The sequence below is a fragment of the Pimephales promelas genome, chromosome 4 (assembly GCF_988280905.1).
Source record: "Pimephales promelas chromosome 4, fPimPro1.hap1.1, whole genome shotgun sequence".
Lineage (NCBI taxonomy): Eukaryota > Metazoa > Chordata > Actinopteri > Cypriniformes > Leuciscidae > Pimephales > Pimephales promelas.
This window is the reverse complement of record NC_142772.1, coordinates 17,479,676-17,502,569: the sequence shown is the minus strand read 5'-3', so window position 1 is coordinate 17,502,569 and position 22,894 is coordinate 17,479,676. Positions and strand designations below refer to the sequence as shown.

Genomic DNA, 22,894 nt, shown 5'->3' with positions numbered 1-22,894 from the left:
AAAAGTAATTTATTATTGTGATCAAAGCTGAATTTTCAGCAGCAATTACTCTAGTCTTAACAGTCACATGATCCTTCAAAAATCATTCTAATTTGATTTGGTGCTCAAAAAAACATTTCTTATTATCAGTGATGAGAATGTGCTGTTTAATATCTTTGTGGAAATGGTGATACGTTTTTTAAGGATTCTCTGATGAACAGAAAGTTCAAAACAGCACTGATTTAAAATAGAAATATTGTGTGACGTTATAAATGTCTTTACTGTTACTTTTGATTAATTATTGATTAATGCATCCTTTAATTTATTAAAATAATTAAAAAAAACTTACTCACCCCATTTTTTTTAACCATAATATCTATATACAAAAAAAAAAAAAACTCACTTTTTAAACTCTTTCCACTCCACTTGGGTTCCCTGCCCATTATTTCCAGGCTTATGATGCTGCAGGGATGAGGTGGACTGCTTCCTGTGGACTCCAGGGAGGAGTTTTAGGAAGGAGGAGAAGAAAAAGCGTAGCCTCTTCTGACTGTTAACACAAACAAAAATGTATCAACTGTGCATAAACAGGGCTTCTATTTGGTAGACAACAATGAATTTAGCAGAGGTCATTGACATACACATTCATCACAGTGTGTGTGCCGTTGGGGTGGAAGAGGTATGCTGAGGGAACTGAATTAATCCCTAGTTTCTCCATTAGAAGTTTGTCTGAGCTCAGAGCTCTCTTCACTGCTATACCCTCATATGGCATTAGGTCCAAAATTACCTAGTTAAAAAAAAGATAACATTAAATTAGAGCATTACAATTCTAGCTGCATCACTAATTATGCCTAAAGGGATCATTTAGATCATCATCTACTCACCCACTCATCGTTCAAACCCTATGTTATTTTCCTTTTCCATAATACACAAAACACGTTTGGTTTATTGAATTGTCTAAAGGCATGGGTATACTTCATTTTCTGTGTTCCACTCACTCACGCACAGCATAGTTTTAGTGTTGGGTTTTCTTTTTTTTTTCTTTTTTTTTTGTAGAAAGTGAATTATTTCAAAAACAAAATTTGGTAACACTTTTCAATAAAGTTTAATTTGTTAACATTAAAGGGTTAGTTCACCCAAAAATGAAAATTAAGTCATTAATTACTCACCCCCATGCTGTACCAACCCTGTAAGACCTTTATTCATCATTCATAGAACACAAACGAAGATATTTTTGATTAAATTTGAGAGGTGGATCACTACCACATAGGCACCCTAAGGGATTGAAACTTGACGGCCCAGAAAGTCAATGAAGAAAATGTTTAAATATTCCATTCCATTCCGAGAAAAGAGATGTTCTGCACGGGGGGCACTGGGTCCTCAAGGCATGATATAGCTTTGTGCCCAAATAAAATCACAAAAGACTTTGATTGAATTAAATAAAAATACACATTTTTTCTCATATGCATAATTTCCAACATTTTTGATTGCAGCGTTTTACTAGATTTATGAGACATGTTTGCAAACCTGTTTTTACAGATATAAAATATAGGCCATTACTGTTATTACATATAAATTACTATTTTATTATAATTGTTTCTTCCTAGGTTTCCTAAAACACCAGTGTGAATGTAATGTAGACAGACACTATATCAACTAAAAAGAAGATAGAGTCCCTGTTAAAGTCAATGCACAGACTTTTTTTTTTTCTTCATTCAGTTTGTACACTAAACATGGGTAATTTAACTTTAAAAATGTACAAAATGTTCTTTTTTATGTGAGCCCCCACAGTCTCACAAAATCCTGTGGGAAACACTGGATCACAATTTATTAGAACCTACAAAAGAAAGGCATAAAGTGTTCTTTTGTCACTAAAAAACAGACACACCACTTACAACCAGTAAACAGAATGAGGTTTCAATGTTTCAAAGACTCTATAGCTGTAAAATGCTGTTATAATGCTGTACAGCGATTCAGCTGAAACACAACACTTACCCCGGAATGGGCACATTACAGTTCATACACATTTAGTATCAATAAAGCAAAATGGCATACACATCTGAATTAAGGCATGTGTCATCTGAAGCCGTGAATGCTTAACAACAACAATTTGCCCTCCAGTGCCGCAGTATAATTCTTATGTATGTATGAATGCCTGCTACAATAAAATAACAATTACATTGCTATGGAATGACATATGGGTGAGTAAATGATGACATCTGATCTTATACTGCTTATGTTTTTCATACCTCTCTCCCTATATAAGAGTCTACGTCCTCAACTATAACTGCAGTATAGAGCTCCGTTTTCTTCTCCTTTAAGGACAGGATGTCCTCAGACCTGCAACAGATAACAAACTCAGTTTTTCAATAGGAAATTGAGACACATTCCATTTATGTCTAGAAACTAAACAAACATCTCTAAATGTCCCTCTTAAATCAGGAGTAAGAACATGTTAAATATTAAACAGATGGAATTGAACATTTAAAAAAAAAAAAAATAGGAGGTAACGTTGTAGATTTGGCCACCTGACAGGGTCAAGGGGAGGGCAGCCCACAGGCCAGTTTTGTCTAGTGTGGTTTTGGAGGAAGTTCACCATCAACTGCCTAACTGTCTGTAGCTCTCTGTCAGCCCCTAACAGTACACAAATAAAACAAAATCAGAAATACAAGTTACATCCACAATAATAATAAATCACTGAAACAATTTCAATTCTAATCAGAGCAAAAATTTTGAAACCCACCTCGATATGTCTTCCCCAAATCATTTGTGGTATCATGTGCCTTAAAATACTAAAAAAAAAAAGAAAAAGACATTACTCCTAAATGAAAAGTACAAAAACAACAAGTCCTATGTGTGCCCATTTCAAAACCAGGCATGTTTCCAGGAAATTTGGAAATTTGATAAGGGTCAGGGTGTAATAATACATTTGTCTACAGTATGGTTACCCTGGTTTCAGGTTTACCTGACCTCGATCAGACATAGATAAGACATGGTATAGTGTTCAAAAACAGCTAGAAAATAGCACAACAAAATAGAACAGAAGGCAGTAATATTGTTTCATCAAGTTAACTTGGCATTTTAAAACGCTGAGATTGCGACAAGACAATAAATAAACAGTATAAGAAACATGCTGCATCCAATAAACAAATGTAAAGATGCAACAGTTCTAAAAGGTTTTCTACTCTGCTAAATGTCTGACAGCATGTGAATAAAATGACCATCTCATTTCAAATAAAATATAAATAATAAAAAAATTCAAACAATTGAAGCACCCTCTCTAATTTATTAGTATTTTGTTAGAAAACTAGTTGAATAGGAGACTATAGACCCCTTTTGCGCCCACGTCACAGTTACGTCACGGCGCAAAACAAAGTGAAAACTGGAGGCGGTCAATGCAAAACAGCACAGATTCGGCTACATAATAAGGAGCTTAAATAATTGTTACTATTATTAAATGTCATCTTGTTGTGTTGTTTGGTGCAAGAATTGATGAAAAATGAATATGCTGTATCTGGAACTTTTATTTCTAGAAAATTTTCACATCATTAAAATCGCACTGTAATGTCACTCTTTATATTGTTGTGGTCTCTGCGCTGGCTCGGCAGAACTGCAGATCATACACACAAGTCTTGCACAGGACCATATAGGCATCTAAAGATTTATATGCCCTCAGTTTCTCTTTACGATCGGTTTCTCCATAAGGTAGGTGTAGAAGTCAGGCCACTCAACCGAGGTAACGTACGTTAATCCTGTCAGATCGTCAATGCATTGAGTGAGTGTGTAGGCGGCTACGGGTCGGCCAATCTGGTTCCGTCCGTTAAAAATAACTTTTGGAAATAACAATCGCGGTCCTGGACACAGAGTGACCTTACACATTAAGATAATATCGGATTTTCTCCAGTCATTGTTAAAAAACAAGCTAACAATCCTTGCTAACTAGCGTTAGTGAAGCGGCCAGACGGATCTTTCTGCCTCCACCTAAGCTCCGCCCACAAAAAAAACATCACCATGTTTACCAACTGTAAAAGGGTCTATTGTAACATCCTTAATGTATGAGATGCTTATGTTGAATGTATAGCTATGTATGGCAAAAGTGAGTTTTGCATAAGGGTGGAACTACCCATAATGACAAAATAAAAAAAAAACAAGCTTTGTTAGGACAAGGTGTGTGTAGTATCGTCTACAACAGTGTTATTCAAATGGCGGACCTTGGTTCCACCCGCATGGTAGTTCATGGTAATGATCTTTAGGAGCTGTATCTGTAATATTTTTATATTAGTGCTTATACAAAGTGCTTCATTCAAGCTCTTTCAGCTTCGTGTGCGTTGCTTCTCTTGCTCCCTCTCTAAGAGCTACAGACGACGAGATTATTTTAACAATAGTAGAAAACGAGAATGCAGAGTTGTGGAAATTTGAGGGAAAAGGACCTCGGAGAGTAGAAAAGATTGCCCATTTCTTCCTGTCTGTGTCTCATTCACTCCACAGACTGGGCCTATTCTTGCAAGAATAAATACTACTTTTAATAATTTGATTCAGAGTTGTCTCTTACGCACTGATGATCTTTAATAGAATTTTTGCCACAACAATTTGGTGTCTGAAGAGCGGGATTCCTTGGATGTGCCTTTTGGACCTGAGAGCGGATGGTGTTTGGCCACCTGAACTGACTGAGCAGTTCCAGCTCTACCTTGTAAACTTGAGAGAGAGGGGCCGACCGCTATCAGGGCCAGGTGAACTCCACTGGAATTGGTAAAAGAGAATGAACCCTTGACAAACCATCTCTCTGGTAAGAGAAGTGTCAAATTATTTTGTTTTGGTATAAAAGTGAGTGAACCTTTAGTAGCTGAGTCTATTTGTGTTGCGAGTACAAGATTTGTCTGAAATTAATTGAGACCTGAGAGCAGGCCAAGAGATTTCAAGCGGGCACTGAGTACTCGTGAAAATCTGGAATTGAGATCTGAGGCCAGATCAAGAGATTTCAGGCAGATTACAGTACAGAATTAAATGAGATCTGGCAACAGGTCAAGAGATTTCAGGTGGACTCTAATCTGGAATTAATTGAGATCGGGCAGCCGGATCAAGAGATTTCAAGCAGATAGATAAAGCACTAGAGAGTGCACCCTTAACTGATCTTGGTTTAAGAAATCAGATCTGTTGGAGACGTCCGACAGATTATTAGACTCGTGTTAAATGGTATATCCAAAGAAACAGAAAACAGCCAGTATGGGGAAGAATACCAAGCTTGACAAATTAGATACACCGGTTTCCTGTCAAATGAAAGAATTACGGACAGAATTGTATGCAGGATATAGAGAAGTTAATCAAACATCATGATTTTCCCAGGGAGGGAACATGAGATAAATCAGAACAGGGCAGTGAGAAACAAAAGTTTTTGTGCCTGTGTTCAATGTAAGCAACATGGACAATGGATTGTTGGTTTAAAGAGGCAGATAAAAGTTTTTACTTCTTCATCCAGTAAATGGATGCATGCAGGGCCTGAAATTAACACCCGACCACCTGCCAAATGCGGGTGAATTTTTCTATTGGCGGGTAACACTGTCAATCTACCTGCCACATTGGCAGGTAGCCAATGAGAATTGAGTGATTCATTAGGATTTTTACATTTCAACTAAGTCCGCCACTGCGTTTGACTTTAGCTAAAATGTGGCGGCACATTACTGGGGTAAAGAGGCCCGCTGAAACAAACAACCAACAAAAAGATGAGGATGAGAAAGTAAAAGTAGACATTTTAATACAAAGTGGACAATATTGGCGGCAGTGGCAAGGTTCGTGAGCGGCTGATTTATGACAGCGACTGTTTCGTAACGTTCATGCGATCAGAAAGGCCCTTTTCTGACTACGTTTGGATGTGCGAGTATTAACCTGTTGGTGAGATGGGATGAGATAATGTAACGCTGATGTACTGTAGCCTTCAGTACAATGACAGTTGCACAGATGTGTGTGCGTGTGCAACTGTGCATGTTGGGAGTTGGGAACCAGTGAGAAAATATTCGATACCCGGTAACTTTACCAGTAATAACACTATTAATTTAGTTCATAGTTCCTGAATGCTGCAACTAAAAGCTGTCAGGATCCGTCTACGTGACTAAATCAGCCATCAACACAGCCGCGTGTGATTTGTTTACATACGAGCTGCGGTAGGTCTATCTGTTGAGTACATACTAAAATCAATGAATAAAAAGATTTAAAAAAAAGTATGTTCTTAGAGTTATTATTATTATTTGACAGCACTTAAATGTGTATTCTTACAAGTGAAAGAACAATATTGTGAAATTCCCCTTTTTTTCACCTTTAGCCTATATAAAGGTGAAAAAAACCCAGGAATTTCACAATATTGTTCTTTTTACCAGCCATTTTTTTGGCTGAGGCAAAATATGAGGCAAAAAAAAGTGGCTGGTAAAAATTCTCTGTGGCAGGTGAATTTTTAGATCCACCTGCCACAGTGGCCGGTGGCCAAAAAAGTTAATTTCAGGCCCTGGATGCATGACAGTCTAGAGAACTTAAATTTATATGATACGGATTGATACGGCTGTCTGTGTGAAATAGGGGATTGTAATATGATATTTTGGTTTCTCCAAAACAGTAGAGCTAAGTGGGACTGAGACAATACTAATAATATATATATTATTTTTTTGGATCTCAGACTCACCATTTGATAGAGGAATATGGTGTGAAGTAGTTATAATAAAAAAAAAAACAAATAAATAAATAAGTGTTAAATAGAGGTGGGCATGGATTATTTTTTTTTAAATCTAGATTAATCTAGATTAAAATGGCTCATTTGAATTCTCCCGAAGGCATTCAGAATATGTGTGCTACCAAAATAATGACTAAAAGTAAGTCTTTGAGAATAGTTTGCCTCGTGTAGGGATGTGCATTTCTGCCAAAAAATGCCATTCGACAATCGAGGAGCAAAAGTCAAATATCGTAAAAAAAAAAAAAAACAAACAAAAAAAACCGCAATGACAGAAAGGGAGGCCAATTTCATCTTTAGCGATTTGTCAAACAAACTTTTTATTAATTGAACAAGTAACATGTTTTTGTCGTTTTTTTTGTTTTTTTTTTAACATAGTAGGCTAACTGGAAGAAAAAAACAATACGCACGCAGGACAGTCTGTTTTTGCATCGCCAATGCTCGTTAGATCAAAAAATAATGTCATCATATGTCATAATGATTTTATGTGAACCTGCCTTGTTACTGCAATAGCCTCCTTTTTAAACAAATTCGTTTCAATCAATGTAAACTATTCGTGTGATTATGCCACTGCGCATTTTTTTGCTCCAAAATATAACAATATTCGAAAAAGCTGTTTATGATCCCAACCTAACTTTGATTAATGGTGATATTTTTTTTTTATCGCCCGATAAGAGTCTCACTGCGTTAACGCCGATAGCGGCCCAGCACTAGTGTTAAAATGAATGTTATGAAAACAAGGGTACTGAAGAATCAGTAAAACAGCACATATTCTTTAAAGGGATACTTCAGGATCTAGCATTAAGCTTTGTATTAGAAAACCTGTAGTATTTTTGAATTACCATGATCTCCCACCCTCATATCCCCCTGAGACGAGAGATTTATTAATTTTTTGTCTGGAAAAAAATATTTTTTGGCCAGAGGCTAAAGACTACAGTCAGTAGGGGCTGTTCCACATGTTTTCAACACACCCATAGATGGTGGGATCTCACTCACAGAATTTACACAGTGTCAGCCATCTTTTTTTGGAACCTAAGCTAGCAGGCTCTTGTTTTGTGGAGAAAGCTGAGTAGTAGGGGTTACCATCCTCTTTTTCCCGGACATTCAGCCGGACATTCGGAGGATTCAGCATTTGCTTTCGGCAGTCATCATTCATTGTTTACATGCACAGCTTTTGTTTCAATCTAACTGAATTCATTCCAAATGGTAAATCATTGGTGTTTACATGAACGCTAAACAAGTGATCATTTGATGTGCGTTTTAACATTGCTAAGAAAATTCCCGCTCCTCTGTGAGGGATACGAGACTGGTGTGTCTCACAGGTGTCGCTCATCGGTAATCATGCCACCGGCCTCGCACCGTCCTCACTCGTCCTGCTCGCCACAGTAAACATCATGAATAGCGACTGTAAAGCGCAAAAGCCGAATCCCGGACATCTAGACCGATCTAGAAACACATTTTCGGGCAGACTCATCACGGAGACTCTCTAGTAGCCTAGACTTGTTGTTTAACTACTGCGCTGTGTTACCGGTAGGCGTGGCCTCCTAGGGCAGCGAAGCAGTGTGCATTCTGGGAGTTGTTGTCTTTCATCCACATAAGCCAGAAATACATTTTCTGGCTTTTCTCAGTCTAGAAAGCTCCAAATTCAAAAATAATTTCACATTTCTTCTATATAAATTACCCATTTTGTCACTATGACCAAGGAGTTAATCCATCAACTGCCATTGGAGCAGAACTGCTGTTAGCATTCCATGAAATCCCATTCATTTTGGCGCCACTTTGACAGAGAATAACTTTACATCTGAGGAGTCCAAAGACTCCATTTGTCCATTATTTCTAAAGAAACATGACAATGTATAAAAGGCTCCATTACCTTGTATCTTACGTTATGGCCCTGTAGAAGCAGTTTTTATAAAAAATAGGCTAACGATTGAGTCATAACGAATCGACTCTTCGTTGCACAGTAGAGAAATTTCCGTATAGACAGGAGGAGAACCTCACAGGCAATCAGGGGGACATGGAGGCTTAAAGTCCGATAAAGTTAGAAGAGTGAGAAGCCCATAGAGAGTCATAAAGTTTATCCTGCTGCTAGCTCATAGAGAGCTAATACTCACTCTCTCCATCTCTGTGAGATTCGGATGTGAATCATTCAGATTTCACTTGGAGCAGCTACTAGAAGACATACAGGTTGCTCACGTGACAGGCTCAGTTTGAACTTGCGCAGTAGGCCTGGCTATCAGCTTTTAACGGGTTTCAATTTTCTCTGTCAAAATTAATGGGGTCGCTGAGTCCATTTCTTTGACTATGACAGGTGAGAGACTTGGTGGAAGAAGGAAGTGAAAAAACAAAAAGGTTGTTGTGCGAGACGTGTATGGATTGTAAGCAAACAATCATGTACTGGTTAGATGCGGCAGAGAGAAAAGAAAGAAAAGGATGCAGAAGGAACTGGCATGTAGGGAAATAGTGAAAGATGAGAAGAAATATAGTGGTGAAATAATGATTGAAATTAGGTTTAGTTTTAGTTTGAAAACCATTGTGTTTTGAGCCTAAAGGGTCTACAGTATAATGGGGGTAGTGAAATTAATGGATTAACCATCCATTTTCATTTATTACAAAAGGAATTGGAAATTATAGTTTTATAAAAAAACGAATGCATATATCCTGGTGTTTATGATTGTAGACTGAGTGACCGAGAAGTGAGTGACTGAGGGTCCAGATATGCTGGGAGTACAGCAACAGTGCCTGCTTATTCAGCCCGGCTTCTGGATGTTAGATGTGTACTGTATAATTAGTGTTGATTAGTGGTGTAACAATATATTGTGCTACAATATATCGCAATACAAAACTGCAACAATATGTATCGTGGATAGTCTCCCAAAATAAAAATCTAAGTTTTCAGAGTTTTAGTGTAAGTACTACATTAAACTACTATATACACTCACCTAAAGGATTATTAGGAACATCTGTTCAATTTCTCATTAATGCAATTACCAAATCAACCAATCACATGGCAGTTGCTTCAATGCATTTAGGGGTGTGGTCCTGGTCAAGACAATCTCCCGAACTCCAAACTGAATGTCAGAATGGGAAAGAAGGGTGATTTAATCAATTTTGAGCTTGGCATGGTTGTTGGTGCCAGACGGGTCGGTCTGAGTACTTCATACCTAAGACAGGGGGTCACAAGGTCACACCGACACTGGGCATCTCCTGATGGGAGGTGTGTTATGTAAGATGGCTATGAGAGTGGACGGATGCCTGCGAGGCCAACAGCATCCTTACATGCAGGGGGGGATGAAGCTGTGAGGAGTTACGGCAGTCTGACCCAGAAACGTGAGTTCCTCTATACCACTCATTAGAAACCGCATTCATAGTATGGCTTGTTTTTCATTCTAACAAGTATCTGCAACTATCCCAGGGAATAACACCCTGAAGAGAAGAAAATTATAGATTAAGAGCTAATGGGAACAGGCTTTCAAGAGCCACCTGAGACCATGAGGTGATTGGTATTATTTGTTGAGACTAGTGCTGTGACTGTTATTATATAACTGTGAGAACGACGGTTATAATTGAACACCGTCATTAGAAATCTATAATTTTTTACAAACATTTTTTATCATAGAGAATGTTCCAATACTAATATCAGTTTACGAGGGAAACGTAGGTGCTTCGAAGGCTGCTACTGTTGGAGATGATTCAGGAGAGGTCTGTGCTCTAAATATTTAATTTACCCCAAAAAAACTGTGAGAATCAAGAAGGTAATTATGGAAAATTAATTTTTAGCTTTGTTGATGTTGTAAATTTAAAGCTGCAGTAGAATGACAGCAATTGCACTTGGCTGTATGCACAGCTTCTTTTGTAACAGCGAATCTGCCCGAGCATGTACGTCACACCACACCGCCACACAGTTTGCACGTTTAAATTGCAAAGTTAATTGCAAAGTTTGTTTTTTTTTGTTAAGGTTTTTTTTTTACTGTGTGCGATATATTTAAAACAAAGTAAGTTCATTGCAACGTTTGTTTGTTTGTTTTTGTTAGGATTTGTTTACTGCGTGCGATTCATTTTTCATGGAAAGCACATTCACTTCTAGTTGTCTTGCTGTTCATTTTATTCAACCGAACGTCCAAAAACCCTTGGGTCAGTCAGTGTTGATGGCACAACAAATGAATTTAAATTGATGCAAGAGATGGGTCATGCATCAAAAGGGGGATGGTAACAATTGCCAAATATGGTTTACTAATACCCCTTTTCCACCAAAGCATTTTGAGAGCCGGTTCAGAGCCGGTGCCTGTGCGCGAACCAGTTCTTTGCGTTTCGACAGCCAAAGAACCGGTTCTCGGCCAGGAAAACTGGTTCCAAAGCGGCACCAACTCTCGCTGGATTAGAACCACTCTTTTACCATGTCATGTTTACATCGGGGGCTAGGGGCGGGTTTAGATGTGTTCTAAAAATCTATAATATAGGATCGCAAAGCCGAGAAACATTTGCAGAAACACGATGGAGTCCGCCTTTGTAATTGTTATGCTTGAAGTTGGCGCAAGCATTTCTATTTTTTTTATTGAAAACATTATAAGCAGAGAAGAAAACAGTCACAATATAGAATAAATAAATGGAAAGAAAAAAAGACACAAGACGGGTACATAACGTATCAGAAAAGATTACATATCAAAAGAAAAGATTAAAAGACTTACATATTTCAATTGTTTTTAAAGCCTTCTTGGTACGTGAGTTAGAGATAATCCCAAAGTAATGTTGTACTTGCAAGCGTTTCTAGCTAAGATGTATGACGACGTACACAGTGATGTAACAACATCGTTCCCTGCCTGGACATTCTAGTCAGTGGAAAAACAAAAAGGTTCTGAAAAGGTTTGCAAGTTGAACCAACTCCGAACCAACTTTGAACCAGCACCAGTTCCGAACCAGTTCTTTTTTGGTGGAAAAGGGGTATAAGTGGTTAACATTTGCTGAAAGCAATCACACAGATGGGACAATATTGCTGTTTGTAAGTGTGTTAAACGCTGATAACAAAATTGCAGGACTGTCTCTACAGGAAACACCAAAGCAAATGCAACAGCGAATGCCGCGGCAGCACAGCAGACAAAAGAGACCATGTGTAATTTACTATCTGAAAATAACCTCGACATTTATTTTTCTCTACAGATCATGCAGTCTTTTGTTACAGGGCAGAAAGAGCCCAATAAAATAATGTCTATGGATGAATTTGGCAAACTATTTGATTTCAGAGGGCCTTTACAATTATTTTAGCAAGATCCCAAGCCCCTAGTTAAGGCTCAGATTTATTGTAGGTTTAATCTGTTGAACGAATAAATAGCAAACACAAACATACTCTGAAGGTGGGGTAGAAGTGGATTCCGAACTCCTTACAGATGTCGAAGTTCTTCTCATGAGCACAATCCAGAACTCCAATACGAATGGCCTGCGCCCAGTCTATGAGAATAGAGAGACATGTCACATATTTCAAAAACATATCTACACTTAAATGTCTAGTTAACCCAAACATTTAGTCATCAATTACTAACTCGCCCTCATGTTGTTCCAAACCCATAAGACTGTCCCTCCACCAAAACTGACAACAAGTTCATAAAGAGATCATAAAAGTAATCCATACAATAAGAGAGGTTTAATCCAAATCTTCTAAAGATACCCAATCACTTTATAAGATTAACAAAATTAATTTATTCACTTTTATTCACATACAGTGAGGAAAAAGTATTTGAACACCCGGCTATTTTGCAAGTTCTCCCACTTAGAAATCATGGAGGGGTCTGAAATTTTAATCGTAGGTGCATGCCCACTGTGAGAGACATAATCTAAAAAAAAATAAAAAAAAAATAATCCAGAAATAACAATGTATGATTATTTTAACTATTTATTTGTATGATACAGCTGCAAATAAGTATTTTAAAACCTGAGCAAATTAATGTTAATATTTGGTACAATAGCGTTTATTTGCAATTACAGAGGTCAAACGTTTCCTGTAGTTTTTCACCAGGTTTGCACACACTGCAGGAGGGCATTTTGGCCCACTCCTCCACTCAGATCTTCTCTAGATCAGTCAGGTTTCTGGGCTGTCGCTGAGAAACACAGAGTTTGAGCTCCCTCTAAAGATTCTCTACTGGGTTTACGTCTGGAGACTGGCTAGGCCACAACCTTGATATGCTTCGTACAGAGCCACTCCTTGGTTATCCTGGCTGTGTGCTTCGGGTCATTGTCATGTTGGAAGACACAGCCTTGACCCATCTTCAATGCTCTAACTGAGGGAAGAAAGTTGTTCCCCAAAATCTCGCAATACATGGTCCCCGTCATCCTCTCCTGTGCAGAAAAACACCACCAAAGCATGCTTCACAGTAGGGATGGTGTTCTTGGGATGGTACTCATCATTCTTCTTCCTCCAAACATGGTTAGTGGAATTATGACCAAAAAGTTTGTTAAGACCAACAAGACTTTCTCCCATGACTCCTCTGGATCATCCAAATGGTCATTGGCAAATTTAAGATGGGCCTTGACATGTGCTGGTTTAAGCAGGGGAACCTTCCGTGCCATGCATGATTTCAAACCATGACGTCTTAGTGTATTACCAACAGTAACCTTGGAAACGGTGGTCCCAGCTCTTTTCAGGTCATTGACCAGCTCCTCCCGTGTAGTTCTGGGCTGATTTTTCACCTTTCTTAGGATCATGGACACCCCACGAGGTGAGATCTTGCATGGAGCCCCAGCCCGAGGGAGATTGACAGTCATGTAGCTTCTTCCATTTTCTAATGATTGCTCCAACAGTGGGTCTTTTTTTTTTTACCAAGCTGCTTGGCATGTAAAGGCGGGCATACACTGTGCGATTTTCGTCCGATTTTGAGCCGAATTCTGACTTGTGCGACTCTTTTTCGTGTCAGACCGATTTTCAGCTTTGTCGTGCGTCGTTTGTCGTGCACAGGGAGAAACGAGAGGCGATTAACCTCTCACGATCGACAATCGGATGAATTTCTGGCATGTCAGAAATTTTGGTCGCTCCTCGTGACTATATCGCACAGTTGAAGCAACGGTACAAACCGATTGCCCTAAACTCAGTGTTTTTTCCCTCACTGCACCTGCGCGAAAACAGAAGTTTAACCATTTCATCTGCATCAAAAATAAAATTAAAATAAAAACGAAAAGAGGGAGAGCTTGTTCTGTAGTTCAAACTAGCTACAAATTACTGTTGCTTACCTCCAGTTCGTGTTGCAAAATAGATAATATTACCCACGTCTTCCAAGCCACCTGCGATGTAACACCTCCTTTATTAATTTGTTAAACAATGTTTTTGAAATAAACCTGTTTTTAATTTTCATTGATGATAATTATGGCAATGTTTGGACATATTATAGACTGTTAATAGCAATTTTATATGCCTATAATTCATTGTAATCGACCTAAATGTTTTAGACAATTTTTAATGAGGAGTAAGATTATGTAATATTTTATTATCCTCACAGCACGTTGGTTATGTGCTGTGAAAATATTGCGCAGCAAATTAATTACAATAGCGGATCAATTTAATAATAAAATTAGCCTATAGGCCTCCCCGAATAATTATAATACAATTATACTTATAATAATTAAATGCATAAACTGAAAATGCTAAATCATGTTGATATGGATAGCAGATGCTTGTTTTGACAATATCTCTGGATACACGTCTAAAGGCGCAACCCAGGGCGTTATCGCAGATATTACATGTATAGTGTGAGCAGTGAAGTCGCAGCTCGACGATCGGACCGTACAGTGTGAGCACATAAATCCTGAACTTTGGCTTTGCATCGCATGCGATTTACTCGTTGAGTGTGAGTAGGTACCTTGCTGAAATCGCACAGACATCACACAGTGTATGCCCGCCTGTAGTAGTTGGATTCTTACTGATTGTATGGGGTGGACAGGTGTCTTTATGCAGCTAATGACCTCAAACTGGTGCATCTAATTTAGAATAATAAATGGAGTGGAGGTGGACATTTTAAAGGCAGACAAACAGGTCTTTGAGGGTCAGAATTCTAGCTGATAGACAGGTGTTCAAATACTTAGTTATTTGCAGCTGTATCATACAAATAAATAGTTAAAAAATCATAAATTCTGATTTCTGGATTTTTTTTTTTTTTTAGATTATGTCACTCACAGTGGAGATGCACCTACAATGACAATTTCAGACCCCTCCATGATTTCTAAGTGGGAGAACTTGCAAAATAGCAGGGTGTACTTATTTTCCTCACTGTAAACTCATCACAAAGTTCACCTTCTGAATGGAGGGTCACCTTCTGAATCTTTCAATGGAGGGACAGAAACTCTGTCATTAAAAAGCATCTTCAATTGTGTTTGAAGATGAACAAATGATTTAGGAGGCTGGAAAGACATGAGTGCAAGTAAATAATGAGAATTCTCATTTTTGGGTGAACTATCAACAAAATCAAATATTCCTATTTTATATTAAATGTCTTTAATATTTATTAACATTTAAATTAACCATTTCATACAATGCATTTATTGTGTACATACATTTTTTTTACTTTATATTTAAAAAATACCTGCAAATAATTACAGCTATAAAATTCTGTAATTACATCTATAATTACACTGTTGATCCTTCCCTTATGATTTAACCCATCCTTAACATAACCATACGATGAAACATGCCCCCAACCATATCCCACCATCAAGTGTTTTGCAATAAAACATGCACACAATATGAAAATGTTTTATGCAAGTATGTAGTAGTTAAAGATATACTATAAAGTGTGAGCAATAAATATAAGTGACAAAGCACCAAATGATATCAATAATTGAATGAAATGTCAAAAAAAAAAAAAAAAAAAAAAACGCATACAGAAAGGCATACAGCCGCAATGAAAAGAGGTAAATGAGTACTTGTAGAGACTTGAGCCTAGTTCCATTACTTCATTTGTGTTGTATAACACATGCTGACGTCCACGCTAAAATGTCTTATCGGCATTGGCACCCAGAACAGCTGCCAGATAACCTAAGTGGACAGGAACTCTGGCTGGAAGCCTAAAATCATTTGATGCATAATAACGTGGTTTTAAAATCTAACATCAGAAATGTACTAAAACTTTGTGAGACGAAATTGTCTTTTCTCTCTCAAAGCAATATTTCATACACTGCATATAGAATTTCTGGAGCCAGGTTTTGTATTCAATGTAAACTCAAACTCTGTGAACAGCTGTAAAACCAGTCTCCGAAAAATGAAACAGATGGGGTGTGATGAAAGCAGCTTATTTAAAAATGTTTGGATGAGAGAGTGGAGGGACAGCCGGGGGCACGTTATCCCTCTATTCTTCACCTGAGGGTGGGACACTGTGGGTTTTAGGATGTGTGGGGGAATGCACAGTGGGGTTGCGTCCTCACAATAGGGACATCTGACCCTCATTGTGAAGGTAACAGCTGGTAGGCGGCCACTCGCGAGCCACCCAGCCGACAGCTTGTGCCAACAAAGGCAGACTGAAAGCATTCAACAGAAGACTTGTCCTCACAACTTTAGTCATCCAAAGGCCACAATCATCTAGTCCTTTTTTTCCAGTCCACTGAAGAAGAAAAGCTGGAAGCCTAAAACCCCCCAAAAAACAAAAAACAAAAGGCATGGCATTCCTGAACATATATACCATATGATATGATAATGACACATTCATTTGTGAGTCAACAGTACTAATTCTTAAAATATTTACCAACAAAAACCAACACATAAAAACTTAGTACAAGAATAAGGTAATCATTCAGTTTAAGTCCAAAGAACCTGAATGAAGCTAGGATGCCAAGAACCTATTGTAATTGAATGATTTAAAGGACAAGTTCGGTATTTTACAATTAAAGCCCTGTTTTAAGATCGTCCCTGATGAAATAGAATAGTTAAGATTGTTTTTTAGACAAATGCTCCTGTCACAAGAATTTTTGGATTTTGTGTTAGCACCCTCCCACCTTTATAATGAAAGCATAGGTGCACTCGAACAATCATTCATTAAAACGCATAAAACTTTAGTTTACAAAGACGTGAAACTCACCGAGTGGTCTGGGGTGTTCACTGATATGCTCACACAAAAATCGCTGCAAAAAATGCTTTCCAACAGGTTTTATCGTAGTTTTTGTCCAAGTCCATTTTCTTCCTGTTTTTGGTCGAAGTCCACAGTAGTCGATTATCGAGTTTGCGTGCGCGATCATCAGTTATCTAGTTACCAATGATCGCGAACGTGAACTCGACAATTTACTACTGTGGACTTAGACTGAAAACAGGAAGAAAATGAAGTCGGACAAAAACTAAAACCTGTTGGAAAGCATCTTTTGCAGCGATTTTTGTGTGAGCATATCAGTGAACACCCCAGACCACTTGGTGAGTTACACGTCTATGTAAACTAAAGTTTTATGCGTTTTTATGAATGATTGTTCGAGTGCACCTATGCTACAATTGTAAAGGTGGGGGGTGGGGTGCTAACACAGAATCCAAAAATTCTCGTGACAGGAGAATTTGTCTAAAAAACAATCTTAACCATTCTATTTCATCAGGGACGATCTTAAAACAGGGCTTTAATTGTAAAATACCAAACTTGTCCTTTAAAAAAGCCGGCAGGTATATAAAATAAGTGATCGAAATCTTGAAAAAGTGAGCATTATTCTCTGCTCTCAAACGCTGGGGGCGTGTCCACTGGCTAAGCTGAAACCACGCCCACTCGCATGAAAGCTGCCAGCGATGATATTAAGTGATACTACTTCTGGGATGGGATTTTAGGAAATTTGAATAAAGACACCAATCTGTTCTGTACATGATCGCATCTAGGTAGTGGCAGTGTTTCCTCTAGGATTTTTTCAAGCTGGGGTTGGTGGGGCGTGGCCCACGAGTGCTATTCCCTTAGGCCACGCCCCCTTGTCTCCCCAAAGTATTATAAGCGATCATGCGCATCCCGTGTGGAGAATGATGCACTTGAAGCAACACCAAGTCACAGCACGCAACGCTTCACATTGAAAAGAACATAGTGAAGGGATGATATCTATAATCTATGCTTAGAAAGGCTGCACGATTTGGGGAAAATGTCATATTGCCATTATTGAGCCAATATTGCAATTGCGATTTGCGACTCCGATATAATAAAATGGTTTCATGAGTCCAACTTGCTTGGTTCTAAAGTAAAATGCAAACACAGATTAATGTTTATTTCTCAACTCAAACTAAAAACAACAACAACAACAATAAATGATTGATAACACCTATAATGATCAATAAACCATCAATCAAACCAACATTACAGTGATTCCATCATTACAATTGAAAGCTATCAAGTTTTTAAAAAATTATTAGGCTTAAAATATATATATAACAGCTTTTAAATTAAGTGAACTTCAAACAATCCCCACATAAACCCATAGCCTAATAAAAAACATAATTACCTGTGCCCTTCCTGTCTTAACAGGTACAGAAATTGAATAAAGTTATCAAACAGTCTGCGCTGCATGAATCATAAATTATATATAGAATAATCCTTATTAAAGCTACAAAAGTTCTTTAGTCAAGATCAGTGAGTAATTTTTTAATTTCCCTTTGTTCTTTTAACTTTACTGACAGAACGTTTTATTCGCTGCTGGCCCTTTAAGAGCACCCGTTGCCGAGACGCGGATCTCACACGCGCCTCATAGCACAACTATTTTCATCCATAGACTTTTCTTATGTTATGAAGATACTAGACAAAACGACATTTTGGCATAATTGTGTGTGCTATTGTTCGTTCAAGCTCGAAAGAGAAATGTTTATTCTGGCACGCGGTCAGTGCATGCGCATTATGCGAGTCTCATCTGTTCTAGGGCACTCAAAGGCAGCTTTTCACTTCTTGTCGTGCAAAATGCGAAAAGGCATTTGCACCAATAAGAGGGGGATCTTGTAACACTTGTCAAAGGATGACAAAAAAGAAGAGATGCTGCGTTAATAGCCCTAATTTGTTTATTTCATATAAAATCGCGGCATTTTGCGTTATATAATTGCATAGGTTTGAGTTCGCTATTACGACTGCGATATGTGCAGCACTAATGCTTAGTGTATTCTAAAGGGCAATAAACTCCACTCCAGCAAGATAGTCATTTTATGCAAATCATAGACCTTTATGCTTTATCTACAAAATAAAGTATAATATCGGGAACATTGATCTTGAAGAGAGTGTCGTCGTGTTACTGTCGCAACCGAACGCGACGCGCTGTGTGATTGCTGAATGGAGAATGACTGAGGCGAGATGACTTTCCGTTAACTTTAACTTAGAGACTAAAATATTAATTTTACCACACATTATGCTATTGAATGACTTTAGAAGTCTTGGAATATAGTGTGAAAACTTGATTGTGCTTTACAAAGTTTTTTATGCCTTTAGTGGGGCTTAACAAAATAACATACTATGCAGAATGTCGGACGTCACTGAAAAGCTGCAGCCGTGGCGGGAGGATTTTAAGTGTGGCGGCCCGCCACGGGAGAATGAATGTAGAGGAAACACTGAGTGGCCTAGGAATTTCCATGACGAAGGCATAGCTAGCTAGCAAACTGAAGGCTGTAGTAACTAATAGTACTACTGACAGTAACTCGCAATTGGGCACCAAACTTATGCGAATGTGCTCTATTGTTAGGAGAGAGGACAGTCTCAATGCGTCATCAAGTAGGGGTGTGTCCAGGAGCTCAGGGGCTCTGGTGCATCATCAAGCACCCGTGAGAGAGACGGGTAAATATTTATAATATTTATAATGCATTTAGATTTTTTTTTAATTGCCTTTACAGGAACTTTAAATTACCAATATTCTTTTAAAAATCTTTCTTATTCATGTTTCACAGAAAAACAATCATAGAGTCACACAAGTTTTGTGTATATATATATATATATATAATTAGTAACAACACAAATTGTTGAAATGAAACAAATGGAACCAAGTGAAAACTGAAACTCACTACTGTTCTCAGACTTCGAACATCACTGTACCATAGATCACAATCCCTTTACCATAAAGCAGCAAACACCAGTGAGAGAGACTGCTGAAGCTGTGAGACAGAACTGACCCTCCCTAATTTCACAGCTCTACCACTTTCAGCATCTTTGCGACAAGGTGTTTGTATTTGCCCTCATTTAAATTGAATGTGTCAGTCTACAGTGACCTTTTCATTGCCGTCATCCTTCACGGCACCCACCACAAGTGGCTTCCACCAGAACACCATCAGTCCTTTAGCTCAGAGCACAGCAGACACAGTGCTCCTGTCTAACATTTTTATTAGCAATTAGTCTGGTTTTGTAGCTCTGAGGTCTGAAGAGAGTTAATGCTAATCTCATTATTTATTCAGAATGGCTTTGGAAGCCACAGCTTGATAGAGGTGGGCTCTCCCTATACAATCCCTGATATGATTGTAAAGTGCTTTGGGTGTACAGTAGATATGAAAGTGCTACAAAAATGCCTCATTCATTCAATCATCCAACCAGAACTGCTAAGAGAAAGCATTGAAATATTTTGGTCTGTGTGGTCTAAACCTTTAAAATCAAATTCATCAGCAGGAAACTTCTGGTATGTTGTTGACACGTGTTGAGTTCTTGTTTTTAGATCACGCAAAATATCAGAACCATAGAACCGCAAACTTTGTGATTTGACTTTTTAAACATGTTTCCAACTTTTGATTATTTATTTTTATTTTTTGTGTAAATATCATGCATAGTTGAATGATCTCACATTGAGAGAGTTTGTACTTGCATCTGTTATACTGCAAGTCTAATTAAAAGATTGATTCACCTGAAATTGAAAATTCTGTCATCACTTACTCACCCCTCATGTCATAAACCTGTATAGCTTTCTACCTGCAGCATTGACAATAGTGTGAATAACCTGTATAGATGTCCATCTAACACCAAAGGGGGAAAACTAAATAAAAATTTAAATCACACATAAAGATGGGTTCTTCTACTTCTAAGGGCTGTGTATCGCCAATATGTTGCTCGCAATACAATACGTATTGATACAGGGGTTACAACACGATAAATTGATACACTGCAATCCTGTAAAAGCAAAGGCAAATTTTAAAGGCAATGTAATCCTAGATTTCATTTTCTTTTGTTTTTTATTGTAGAAAAACTTTCATAAAGAACATGCCCAAAACTGGTTTAATTGTTAAGTAAAAACTTTTAATTTTATTTGATCAGAACAGTCAGTGGGATGATTACACTTGCATTTATCGGTCCCTATAAAATACAATATCGTTGAACTATAAAATACAATAACATTAAACTAATTTAAAAATGGTAAAGTGCTTGCAGGATACCCCTTCAGTTATTAAGTTAAAGTCGGCATTAAACGGAAGTTGCAATTGTGTTTTCTTCTCTATTGTGACGTACAGGCTATAGCCGAGTGAAACGACTTCTTGGACAAGAAAAATTGTAGGGAGAGACGTAATTTTAGTCCATCGAGAATTGACTTGCTCTTTGGATTAGATGATTAGAGAATAGATGTTGTTGCAAGAGGGATGAGAAGTTACTTTGATTAAAGATTAGGAGGAGGGCACATTCATTTTAGAATATGATATGCACTGTGACACAATTTATAATAAGTTCTTCAATATTCCACATAAACTAAGAATGGCCACATGATATAATGGTGACTTCAAGTCACCTGTATTTATATAGCACTTTTTACAATACATGTATTTTCAAAGCACCTTTACAGCGATAACAGGAAATTAATGCAACAAAGTTTGTTTCTCCTGTACAGCAGTTCTAGAAAAAGAAAAAAAAAAACAACAGCATCGTAGTCCAGTTAAAGTAAGTTCAGCGACAATTATTTTTTGTTAATTTATGCATATAGCCACTCTGGAGAAAATTTTAATTCTCATATAATGGTGTCAATGCAGGCTGATCAATAATATTGTTGAATATTAAAACATCACTTAAATATATTGTACACTACCTGGAGACATGTAGCATATCTAATAAGAGTGTGTTTTGTGGGCCAAAATAAGGCTTTGTCGCAGTGATAAACACAGATAACGGTCAGCAACACCTGTGGATTTATGCAGGTGTATCAACAAACCAGGGATTATCGACTTTCCATGGGTGCACTTAAGGCCAAATGCACAAAAACCCTGTAAGCCTCATTAATACACACGTGACAATGTATCAGGAAATTGTATCAACATGGGATAATTATGGTAGAACAAGACAACAAGCACTATCAGGAGAAAAATAAAATAAACTAACAAGTAGCCAACTGTGTCAATACTCTGATTCTAGAAATGAATCGTGGCAGTTCCATGTTTGGACATAAATCATGACAATTTACCACCATGGTATTCGTGGTCGTGGAGAATTCAATATGGTTATCAATCACGGTGTCATGGAACATAAAACAGTACCATGGCAGATATGGTACCACCTCCACAGTTAGGGTAAAAGTTAATCATCCCAAATTAACTCTGTCAATACTATTTATTGGAAATAATGGTGTGCCTGACGTGAATGCCTCGAAACTCTGTTCTTCCTCAAAAGAATGCATAAACAGGAAGAGGATCAAAATAATCCACCTACCCTTCACGTCGCCGGCCAGTGCCTTCCATGTAGGAGAGTACTGGATACAGTGGCCACACCACGACGAGTAGAACTGAAGCAGCCAGGCGCTGGAGGAGTTGAACACGGACTGCTTCAAGCTGTCGCTGCTCAGTATAACCACTGGATCCTCTTCAGTGTACAGTCGAGCTTGCTGACCCTGTCCGAACAGCAGCCCCATCAGAATACTGATCTTAAAGCAAAACGCAACAGCCATTTGAGGCGATGGAGGAAACGCCGTTCAATTTGAAATGAGTTCTCTAACGTTACATTTAGAGTGATTGTGCCATAGGATTCTGCTCGCTCCCCTGGATGACTACATTACTTCTTCTTCTTCTTCTTCTTCTTATTTTGGCGGTTGGCAACTATTTCTTGTGCATTACCGCCACCACAGGACTGGAGTATGGCATAGGAGCTACTGTCTTATTCTTTACTATTATTAAAAACAAAATATACCAGCAATTTCATAGTTATTTATATATATTAAAAAAAAAACTTTATTCCTATATCCTCTTTAAAAGGCCTGTGCTTTTCAAAAAAGAAAATAATAGATCAAAATTCTCCCTTGAACTTCTGTCCAATAATGTTTTAGTTTCTAAAGACATTTTCT

General features: G+C 37.9%; 1 protein-coding gene across 1 annotated transcript in view; it reads right to left on the bottom strand.

Moving 5' to 3' along the window:
* The window catches only part of qsox2 (quiescin Q6 sulfhydryl oxidase 2), a 28,177-nt gene extending 5,543 nt beyond the window's left edge, over positions 1-22,634 (bottom strand). The window contains exons 1-7 of the mRNA XM_039669090.2: positions 22,267-22,634; positions 12,036-12,136; positions 2,720-2,768; positions 2,505-2,610; positions 2,226-2,316; positions 618-763; positions 383-526 (exon numbers count right to left, since the gene is read on the bottom strand). Of these exons, the coding sequence (XP_039525024.1) occupies positions 383-526; positions 618-763; positions 2,226-2,316; positions 2,505-2,610; positions 2,720-2,768; positions 12,036-12,136; positions 22,267-22,501 (872 nt within the window). The 5' untranslated portion in view covers positions 22,502-22,634. The remainder of the gene's footprint in view (positions 1-382; positions 527-617; positions 764-2,225; positions 2,317-2,504; positions 2,611-2,719; positions 2,769-12,035; positions 12,137-22,266) is intronic.
* Between the last annotated feature and the right edge of the window lie 260 nt (positions 22,635-22,894).